The sequence below is a fragment of the Lactuca sativa genome, chromosome 8 (assembly GCF_002870075.4).
Source record: "Lactuca sativa cultivar Salinas chromosome 8, Lsat_Salinas_v11, whole genome shotgun sequence".
NCBI classification, from domain to species: Eukaryota; Viridiplantae; Streptophyta; class Magnoliopsida; order Asterales; family Asteraceae; genus Lactuca; species Lactuca sativa.
In genome coordinates this window covers 107,017,108-107,029,198 of record NC_056630.2, presented here as the reverse complement: position 1 = coordinate 107,029,198, position 12,091 = coordinate 107,017,108, and the positions used below count along the sequence as shown (strand labels likewise).

At 35.2% G+C, this 12,091-nt stretch overlaps 1 protein-coding gene and 1 long non-coding RNA gene across 2 annotated transcripts; one reads left to right on the top strand and one right to left on the bottom strand.

The window, feature by feature from the left end:
* The first annotated feature begins 874 nt into the window (after positions 1-874).
* Positions 875-1,926, top strand: LOC111897099 (uncharacterized). Its single transcript, XM_023893070.1, has 2 exons — positions 875-1,010; positions 1,166-1,926. The coding sequence occupies exons 1-2, from the start codon at positions 875-877 to the stop codon at positions 1,924-1,926; spliced, it is 897 nt and encodes a 298-aa protein (XP_023748838.1).
* A 6,061-nt stretch (positions 1,927-7,987) lies between these two features.
* LOC111896932 (uncharacterized) lies at positions 7,988-10,430 on the bottom strand. The gene is made up of 2 exons (XR_006186055.1): positions 9,973-10,430; positions 7,988-9,867 (listed from the first exon to the last, which is right to left on the bottom strand). It is a non-coding gene; the product is annotated as an uncharacterized LOC111896932 (long non-coding RNA).
* Between the last annotated feature and the right edge of the window lie 1,661 nt (positions 10,431-12,091).

Below are 12,091 nucleotides of genomic sequence, written 5' to 3'. Positions count from 1 at the left end.
GGCTTCAAAACCCCACTTAAGGGTGTTCACAGTCCAAGAATGTTCTTGGGCCATAAACATATGAATTTGCCTCTTTTGGATGTCTTGAACGCGAATTTGCATGCTAAAGGAGCTAAATAAACAAGTTAGGGTAGATCACTTACTAGTTTGGGGCTTGAAAGAGGCGTTTTTGGATCTAAGGCAACTTTTAGAGAGAGAGAGAGTAGAGAGAGAGTGGAAAGTTTCAAATGGAGTCCACTCACCCTTATATAGGGGTTGAGTTTGTGGCTCGGTGGAAATCTACCCGATACTGACGTTAAACGGGGCTTTTGGTCGCACCCGATTAAATGGTCGTAATTTGACTTGGTTGAAACTAAAACTTTTCAAGGGATATTGAGGGTGTTTCTAATTTGTTCCAACCCTTACGAAGTCATTATAAAAGTCCCAAATTAATTAACCAATCCAAAAGGTTAACGGACAGTTTAATAAAGCGGGGCTTATTAACGGAATGAGAGGTTAAAATGCCGGAATAAATTTCGGGTTGTCACAACGTTTGAGCCCAGTGGATCGATTAATACATTTATCTCTCTCAGAAGATTTGGGCCGTCTCCATCCAATAAATTTCGTGGGCCTAGCTCCTTTCAATTTCATTCGGATCCTACATTCGAGTCCACCCGACTCCTTGGTAAAAGACGCAGAATCGATCAACTGGAGGCAGAATTCACCATTAATCTTAAAAACCTGAATAATCCTTCTCAAGACCCTCCAAGAAACCTCTTCCCTGATCACGCCCCCCCCCCCAATCGACGAGACTCTTGTTTCCCCTCCTCTGATGAATGACAATATATCCACACATTCAATTGATCTGAACAGGAACATAAGCGATATCCTAGACATGGAACAAGAGTTCGATGAACACGATTCTGATTCATCCTCAGAGGAGATAAGACACACTGTTGAAGTAAGTAAGGAATTGGGGTTCGACATTGAGGTTGATAACCCTATCCTCAAAGAAGTAATGGGCGGTGAAGGTGAACAAATAATTGGTCAATGAATTGGCTAAGTCTCAACATCAGAGGTATAGGTGAAGAACAAAAAGTCACATGGGCGAGTAGATTAAAGAGACAACATAATTTATCTTTCATGGGGCTTCAAGAAACATAATTGGCGAATGTTGAATCAATAGACGTGGCTGGTTGTTGGGATTCACTGGAGTTTTCATGGTCTGCGGTTGAGGCTACTGGTAGATCTGGAGGCATACTAAGTATTTGGGATAATAATGTATTCAATGTTATGGAGGTTATAAGGTCTAGGTATTATCTTATTACCGTTGGAAGGTGGATTGGTATACAAGGATTAACCATCCTTGCTAATATTTACGTCCCTCAAGCACCTGTTGGAAAGCTTAAACTATGGAATGATCTGATCAATATTAAGAATGAGAAACATGGTACATGGATAATATTCGGAGACTTTAATGTGGCCAGAAGGCCAAAGGAAAGAATCAATTCACAATTTTGCTCCTCCAGCTCCAGTGCATTCAATCGTTTTATCGCTGAGGCCGGTTTACATGACCTTAGGATGGGAGGTCATCGCTTCACGTTGTTTTGCGGGGACGACTTGAAACTTAGTAAATTGGATAGATATTTAGTCTGTTCGAATTTTATGAATCAATTTCCGATTGCTTCTGTTACTGCCCTCCCTAGGGACTTATCAGACCATTGTCTTGTTCTCCTTTCCACTGCAGTCTCAGACTTCGGGCCTCCCCCATTTAGGTTCTTCAGTTCATGGATGTTGCGTGAAGGTTTTGACGGGGTGGTTACATCTGCTTGGATAAATTTTGTTGGGTATGGTACTCCGGATATGATTCTTGTTGTAAAGCTCCGATATCTTAAGAAGGAAATTAAAAAAATGGCGTGCAATCAACCACCCACAAGAAACGGTTGATCTGAGGAATCTTAAAAAAAGAGCTCATGAGATTGACACTATAGCAGAAGACAGACCACTAACTGTTGGTGAGATTGAAGAGCGAAGGGAGGGGCGGAAAAAAATAGCAGAAATGGAAAGGATGGCTGTGTTCGACTTGAAACAGAAATCTCGGATCAAATGGATGGTAGATGGAGATGAAAATACGAGTTTCTTTCACGGGTATGTTAACAATAGAAACAGGAGAAACAGGAGAAACAAATTGAGTGGTTTGATGATTAACGGGGTATGGACGACAGATCCTGTTGCAATAAAAGAGGAGGTTCACTGTTTTTTTCAACATAAGTTTCTTGAGAAATGGCCTTCCAGACCCAAATTCACTAGCCCCATGTTCCATAGAATCTCTCCTGCTGAATGCATGTCTCTTGAGGTTCCATTCTCATTAGATGAAATTAAGGCTGCAATATGGGCGTGTGGCAGTGAAAAGGCCCCCGGGCCTGATGGCTTTACCTTTAAATTCCTAAAAAGCTACTGGGAAATGATTAAAGGAGACGTTTGGGATTTAGTAAAGCACTTTGAAGAGTCTGGTAGAATTGCGCGCGCCAGGCTACAACTCGTCTTTTATAACTCTCATCCCAAAGACTAAAGATTCACTCAAACTAAGTGATTACCGTCTTATTAGTCTGATTGGCTGCCTATATAAAATAATAGCCCGGCTTCTTGCAACTAGACTGAAACTGATTATTGGGCAGAACATTGATGAGGTTCAATCAGCTTATGTCGAAGGTAGGAACATTCTTGATGGTCCCTTGATAGTGAATGAGCTCTGTTCCTGGGCTAAAAAGGAAAATCATAAAATTCTACTATTTAAGGTAGACTTTGATAAGGCTTTCAATTCCATAAATTGGGAGTACCTTGAATCTATTATCATGCAAATGGGATATGGAGAAAAATGGCGAAAATGGATTAAAGGTTGTCTTGGATCCTCCCGAGCCTCAGTGCTTGTTAATGGATCGCCGACGAACGAGTTCTCGATATCTAAAGGGGTGAGACAAGGGGATCCCTTATCCCTATTCCTCTTTATCACTGCTATGGAAAGTCTCAACATAGCGATGAAGACAATATGTGAAAAAAGAATTTTCAAAGGCGTGACGATCCCGAGATGTGATACCACGGTATCTCATCTTTTTTATGCTGATGACGCCCTTTTTGTTGGCGAATGGTCTGATCACAACATAAAGAATCTTGCCCGCATACTCCGATGCTTCCACATCTCATCCGGTCTTAAAGTTAATTTTCAAAAGTCCAAAGTCTTTGGAATAGGGGCTACAATGAATGAAGTCAACCGTTGGGCTGCCCCGCTCGGTTGTGAGCCAGCGTCACTTCCCTTCAATTATCTCGGTGTTCCCGTAGGTGCTAACATGAACCTTAAGAAGAATTGGAGGCCAATATTTGATATATTTCAATCCAAATTATCTGCATGGAAATCAAAAACTCTCTCCTTTGGTGGAAGGCTAACCTTGGTCAAATCTGTGCTTGGTAATCTTCCCACTTACTTCCTCTCATTATTTGTAGCACCTGTTGGAGTTATTAATACGCTTGAAGGGATTAGAAGACAATTTTTATGGGGAGCTTGCGAGAATAAAAACAAAATTAATTGGGTGGCAAGGGACCAGGTGTGTGCCCCAAAACAAAGTGGCGGTTAGGTGTCAGAACAATTCGGGCCCTCAACATATCCTTAATTGTCAAATGGTGGTGGCGGTTCAAAATGGACCCCCCCTCACTTTGGAGTCAGGTAATAAAAGGGATTCATAACTTACAATCTAAACCGGATGTATACATGTCCAGAAAATCGATAACAGGTGTTTGGAATAATATTGCTGGTATCAAACTGAGTTGCAGAAGTTTGGGATATCAATTGCGTCAGTGATTAAGAAACAGGTAAATGCAGGCGACAAAACTCTATTTTGGCGGGATACTTGGGTGAATGAAAATACCCTCAAAGATGAGTTCCCTAATCTCTACAAGCTGGAAAAAACGAAAAATTGTTTGGTTGCTGATAGAGTTAAAGTGGGCGGCCCAGTTTAGGATTGGAAGTCCCTTCCCTCAAGCGCGGAGCAATTACAGGAACTGGCATCAATCTCCTCTATTATTGGGCTACTTCAACCTTCAACATCTCCAGATACATGGTGTTATGGTTTGAACAATAATAAGGAATTTCTTGTTGACACTCTACGACACAAGAGATCATTTGTCTTCTCCCTTTAGTGAGTGTACGGTGATATGGACCTCTATCATTCCCATAAAGGTTTCTTCTTTTATTTGGAGAACTAGTCTTGGCAGGGTTCCTACTAAAGCTGCCTTGCATCGGAGGGGTATTAGCCTAGAGTCTACCTCATGCAACCATTGCAAAGAAGAAATGGAGGATTCGGACCATATCTTTGTCAAATGTAATTTTGCAACATCGGTGTGGAATTGGGTATTCACTTGGTGCAATATTTCTCAGCCTAATTTTGATTCGGTCAATGAGATTCTCAAATATGCTGCAAATTGGGGGCATAGCCCTAAAGAGAGAAATACATTCCTTTGTGTATGTTATGGAGCTATCTGGTGGATATGGAGGGCAAGAAACAACATGATATTTAAAAATATATACTTATCTCCAACCAAAGTGGCGGTCAACATTCAGTCTATGACGTTTTTGTGGGTAAAACATAGAAGAAAAAACAATTCAGTTAATTGGGTGGATTGGTGTAACTGTCCTGTTTCTTGTATTTGATATTTTTGTACCTTTTTTCCCCTACTAGCTTCTTGCTAGGGTCGGGCTCTTTTTATGTTTATAATATTTATTTGCCGATTTAAAAAAAAAAAAAAAAAAAAAACATATCTGCCATGACGCACCAATTATCTTAAATGCTCATTTACTATAAATAATCTTAAGACATCTTAAATGTAAATTGAGATACTTTAACAATTTTTTTTAGAAAAGATCAAAATAAACATTTCAAATAACTAATTATTTTTTTACACAAACGAATTTTTTTTATTGTCGGTTAAAATTCTAGATTTCTAACAATATTAAAATAATGTTTTGATAATCAGATGCTTTTTCTTTGACAAAATGCTAAAATCCAAAAGCTTATCTACAAAAAGTTTCAACGTTAAATTAGTCAAATCTAAATATATGGTGAGGATTGAAACAAGCGGTCGGTCACGATGATAGTAAAGTTGTATTGCTATTTATTAACACGTTTTTCACGATTAAATCTGTGTTGATTTTTTTTATATTAATAATTATATTTAAAACTTGTATATTATACGGATTGATTAAAGAAAATAAAATATTAAAATGTAAATAATATACGGATTGATTAAAGAAAATAAAATATTAAAATATAAATAATAAGTATTTTTTAAAATACAAATTTTAAAATAAGAAATGAAGGAACACATTAATTGCAATTTAGTATAATATTTATTATTTTGATATTTATATAAGTATTATATGACTTTTTAATTATAAAAATTCAAAAAAATCATAAATTGATATATGGATATTATTTATTTAAAAAATATCATAAAATGATAAATGTCAAAACTTATTAGAGATTAACATGTAGCAAAATTATCTCCATTTATTACGGTAGAACATTAATCTTGCCGTTTCAAAATAAATAAACACACAATTTTCATGTAACCAATTAACCAAGTTTTATTTTTATTTTTCTTTCAGATTATTATTATTATTGTTAATTTTTTTATACCAATTAACACGTTTTTCGCGACTGGTCCACTATGAACCGAACCGGTCACTGAACTGGTAAACCGGTTCACCATGAATCGGTCCACTATGAACCGAACCTATTCAAGAATCGAACTGCTAGTTTGGACGCGTTCGAGATTTAGACATTGAAACCGATTTAATAACCATGAACCAGTTTAGAACCGGTAGTCAAACCGATTGAACCGGTGTAACCGGTTTAGATAAGTTCGAGTTTTTCTATGACGGAACCGGTTTAAGGTTGAATCGGTTTTACTATTTACGAATCGGAACTGAATCGGTTTTCTGAACCGGTTCGTTTGAAAAAAAAAAAAAAAAAACGGTTTGCTCACCACATACACTTTGGTGTTTCTTCATCAGGCTAGCCTGTCGTTATAACATGGCCCAAAATTGGACATCTATTGAATCGGAAAAAAAATGAAGACAAAAAGGTTGGGAGTATAATATGGAATTCCATGATCGATACAAATTTAAATAATTTGATTCAATATAGATAATTATTTTTCTTTAGGATGTTAAATTAAATTTCATTTATTCATTAACTTTTGCAAGTTGATCTATTTTGTTTTTCGGTTATTTGATATTCTATAGTATTATTTACTTTTAGTAGCAACAAAATATATATATATATATATAAAAAAAAAAAAAAAAAAAAAAAAAAAAAAAAAAAACATTGATTTTTGAAACATTATCATTTTTTTCTCAAGGTTGAACAAACGTTAGTATTATTTTAGATTAATTAATACTCTATAATATGTATAGATATTTAGTGACGGAGCAATAATCAGAATAAAGGGAAATTTCCAAAATAAAAATTCCAAAAAAAATTGTACCATTAAAAAAAAAATCGTAAAAAATTACACTAAAAATTTTCTAAAGGGCATTTTGGGATACCCAGGAACCACCTAGTAAAAGACGTAGAGGCATTGCTCCGCCATTACAGAAACATCCATGTTATGCATGACGCACAACATGGCGTAGGTAGGCCACGATGTAAGTTCTATTTTTAGTCATTTTTTTTTTTTTTTTTTTTTTTTTTTTTTTTTTTTTTTTTTCTTTTTGCTTTTTAGATATGGCATGGAATTATTGTTTTTTTTTTTTTTCACTATAAGGTATTGATATAAGTCGTATAAGTCGTATAACACATGGTACACTTAATTTAAAACCAAATATATACACATAAACATATAACCAAATGAAAATGACAAATATTCATATCTAAACATCCTTGTTCATCTATGAACATACCGAATGTTCATAAATAAACATAATTATTTTCTATGGTTCTATGTTCATTTCGTTAATATTTGATTTTATGTTAAATCTAATCCGATATAATACTTCTAAATCTTAACTTTGTTGGAAACTTTAATAAAAACTAAATGAGAAACCCTGTAAAAGCGGGATATAAATTTGCTAACAGTATAGAAGATAAGAGATTATTGATCAATTGTTTTGGTCGTTTGTGGTACGTTTTTTAAATTGAAACGACAATGTTGTAATAAGGGGAAATGAAGTAGAATTCCATAATAATAAATAAATAATGTTGCGGTTTTAATTTATGCTTACTATGATGTTTATTATATAACTAAATTCTTATATTCATTTAGTCTAACAAATATATAATAAGGGTATATTGGTTTTCTAATAAAACAAAAACAAAATTGAATTTCTTCCACCCATCCACCATAGGAATGGTGAAATCCTTTAAAAATGGAATCTGTAAGACTCAGTCGAAATTCAATTTCCTCCATGTAGAAACCAAACACATCAATGGACAGAAGCTCGAATTCCAATTTCTTCCGGATTCCATAAGAATTTGTCAACCATACACGCCAAAAGTTAATTATGTTAGGGTAATCTTTTTTGAATAAACATTGCTCTCAGTCAACATAATTCACCAGAAAACTACAACAATCATGGATGAAAGTGAAACTAATAGGCAAGTAATGTGAAATCTTACCTCTTCCTAGTAGCTGCAATGTCTTTTTGTACAGATGGAAGATTGGAACCACCATCAGTAGGTTTGTGTTCAAGTGACTTGAATATGTGACCTCAAAGTATTTTAGAATTAAGAGTTTTCAATTAAATTTTCCAAAATAATTTGCCTGACCAAATTATTACAAAACTTTATCTTCAGAAGTTCTAGATTTATTATTAAGCAATTGTTCAGATTATGAATCAATGGTAATGGCAAATTGGTCATTTGATTATTTTTGTAAGGATCTCACAGGGGCAATAGATGGCACTAAGAGCAAGCCTAATTTCCTAACTGGAGTCTGTACAAAAATAAAATTATAATTTAAAAAAATAGAAGGGTAAAATGGTCAATTATCCGCATTCTACTTTGTGTGTACAACATTAACTCCAAACAGACATCATTCACTGCTTTATCCATGAAAACAACAACAACAATAATAATAATAATAATAATAATAACTTTTACAACATTTCACTTTGATAATTTTACCTAAGCATAGCAATATCATTGACATACAAAACAATTTTCGTTCCAAATATCCAATAAGACCAGGGATAAAAAAAAAAAAAACATAACATACCAAGGTTGTTAGTGCACCATTTCCACGGGAAGCTAGATAATTGGGTAAACCGTCTAGTAAAACCCAAGCCTTTGAATGGAGGGGAAATTTTGATACATGTGGTTAGAATGTGAGCAAATGTACCCTCTTCTTTACATCATGAACATAACGTGAGCATTAAATTTGGAAACCCCAATTCAACATAAAACTGATTCATAATCTCTTATTCAAAAAAGGGCTTTTGGTAGTATACCTTACTCTAAGGATAAAAGTTATGGAAAACAGGTGAAACCTACCATGCTTGGATGACATATTGACCAACATATGCAGCAACAACAACTATCATTCCTGTCATCATATATTGGAGTCTTGTAGTTGAATAAAATTTCTTGCGATCAATAGAGAGAACAAAATGAAGCGCGAGGAGGCAAAACTTGTCGAAGTAACGTCACCCAACAGATGCGGCCATCCAAAAAAATATCAGAAATTAGGCAAATCAGAAGCATGCTTACTTAGGAATTTGAGAAAACATAAAATTAATTTAGGATCAACAATCAGACACATATCCTCACCAGAATCGGAGCCAATAATAAACAATTTCAAAATTTTGTTACAACAAACTCTTGAATTGTCGATTGCCTTGACAAACACTAACACATCAGAATTTAAGATCACATATGACATAATTAAGGTAATTTTAAAAACTCATGGTCTATTGTTACCTTTAATAGATGTTCCTAGGTGAAGAAGTTTTAATAAAAGAAATTAGTGAACTTGCATAGAATGGTAAATATAAAATCTTTTTGATGTAAACACCTTTGTAGAATTAGGATCATGACGTCCTGCAAGATATATGGGTTCTGTTCATAGGATCCACCTGCAGTCATTATAAATACAACTAATCTGTGATAAGTATCCATCTATAATCAAGAGAAATAATAACACAAGCATAATTTTTCATCTTAAAAGGCAATGTCATATGAAAATCGATATTTTTGTCAATGGTAAGATAGGAAGTTATTGTTAGCATTGTAAATGGACAAAAATGTAGATTTAGATAAATAACTATTGGTAATGCTTAAATTGGTCTTATCATTGGCTGCAAATAAAAGAAAATAAAACATTATTATTACCAAAAGATGAGGAAAAGTGGGCTTTCTTTCTTGATTCTGAAGATGACGAAGAATAACGTCCTTTTGATCATTTCTACTATTAATCAAACCAGAAAGTAAACAATAATCCACATTACATGAACTTATAAACCTCACATACATATAAATACGTATACACAAAAGCATACTTCTAGCCTAATGTTGAATTTCACGGTAATATTTTTGTTGGCACCTATTATAAATAAGCATGAAATCCACATAAATACCACAAATGAAAGTCGATCCTTTTAAAATCAGAAGAGAAATTGAAAATCACATTCATTAAATTCATATGACTAAAAACTTTATGTCTAAATCTTACAACTGAGAACTAACCCTTTATCATCAAAAGTTAAAATTTATTCGATATTCTTAAATCTAATATACACCTTGGAATGAACTAACAGAGAGAAACTTTCTTAAAAGATGGAAGCATCGACTTCAAATATGATGTCTTTGGCTGTGTAATTTCTGCTCCGATTTAAGGTAACTCCAATACATTAACCACCATAAGAGAGAAAACGGAAATCAATACTATAATTCTCAATTGAATCCAAAATTTGAATGAAAAAGTTGAAGTTAAAAAGGGAGTTACAGATGGAGTCTTGTATCACAACGCACTAGAATCCACTTGATTTCATGGAGATAAACGGGATGGGAAGGATTTAGGGTTGCGAGCGGGCAGATTTGGGGCTTTTAAATTCGACAAAATTGTAACGTGAAATCCATTAAATCATCAAACTATCAAATCATCAAACAAAAACTAATATGATGTTACAGTTACAAAATTGCAAGTAACTATACCTTTGAGTATTCTTTGATTTGCATGTTCGCGTTCTTGACAGGTCTGAAACATTTCCCCCCTTGATGTAACACCCATACAAAAAATTTAAAACTTTTTAAATCATTTAAAACCATTCAGATATTAAAATTTGTTTTCAAAATAGTTAAACATAAGAGTTCTTAGAAATCATAATCATCAATCGAGGAAGTGTACAGTCACACTTTCGCCTTCCCGCCGCCATCCGCTAAACCTGAAACAATAAACTGAAATTGTAAAACCGAAAGCTTAGTGAGTTACCCCCACCATACCGATATAACCATAACATATAACATATAAGTAAACAGAACAACCATGCATCTCGAGTCTACAGTGTGACTGGTCCGCCCGCACTGGGCCTTTAGTCCACCTGGTCCGCTCTCTGAGTCTACAGTATGCATAATGAGCCTTCAGTCTAACTAGACTGCCTTGCAGGACTTCAGTCTATCTGGACCGCTCTCCGAGCCTTCAGCATGTCTGGACCGCCTCGCAAGGCCTTCAGCCTATCCGGACCGCTCGATGGGTATGTTGGCCTTCATCACAAAGTAGGACCGCCTCAATCCAACCCCTAATCAAACAACCATGTGCACATATAAAAAATAATCACATAACAGTCTATAGACAACAAGCGATCTAACAGATCAATAGCATATCAATATCCTATCTACCAGGATACTGATCTAACGGATCATTGACATATAACATCCTATCTACCAGGAATACTCATCTAACGGATCATAACAACATATAACATCCCATCTACCAGGATATTGATCAAACGAATCATAACAGATTACATCATCCTATCTACCAGGATACCAATCTAACAGATCATAACAACATATATCAGGATAACAATCCGAAAAAGGTCGGCCGTGGTGCCTTAGACCCTTGAGTATAGTGAGGATAACTCACCTGGCACTGCTGAAGTCCCGCGGATGAAACTCCAGCTGCTACTTTACAGATTTCCAAACTGCCAACATTAAATAATACCCAATTAATAATTAGGTTCCAATCCCAAGGTCCAACTCACACTCCAAAGGCCCAAAAGTCCAACTATGGCTCAAAGCCAAACATATGGCCCAATTTTCCAAATTGGGCCCAAGCCTTTGTTGGATTAGTATCTAAGCCCGTAACTATATTTGATATGTATTTGACCCGGTTGTGTATGGTCCCTTTGAGTTGCCTTCACCAAAGCAACTTGATAGGATGATTTGTGAAGAGAGAGAGAGAGAGAGAGAGAGAGAGAAAGAGGTTATTATGGTTTATTAATATATTATATGAATAATATATTAAACGAGAAATCATATAGTTTAATCAATATTGGACAAAAATTAATTTAGAATTAATTCTGTGGCTAAAAGACATTAATTAAATAAAGGGGACTAGAACTGTCAATTGTGTGGTGGTTGATTTTGGGCTGAGAATCCTTATGGATTAGGGCATGGATGGAATTAAGAGGTGTCCGTCTTAATTTCGTCCATAGAGGCCTTATTCCAGAAGGTTCTCATGGTTACTTAGGGCCTAAGTCATCCAATTAGGGTTTTAACTGAAACCCTAGAAGCTCAAGTATATAAGGACCCCTAGGGCTAGCAAAATCGGCCACTAGATCCCTTGGAAGCTTGGAGCCAACTTTTGCCTCTCATCATCTATTCTCTACATCATTCTCTTACTTGTGGTGTTTGTGAGCCATTAGAGGTGTTACACTTGTGACACTAAGCTTCTTGAAGATCAAAGGATTCTTGCAACCATTGAAAGGTATCATCTAAACTAGTATATTGTAGTTTTCAATTTCAATATATGCTAGATTAGGGTTTTCAAGTCTTGGATGAACTGTATGTACAATAGAGAAGCCTAGATCCAAGCTTTAGGGTTTTGTATGAGCACATAGGAA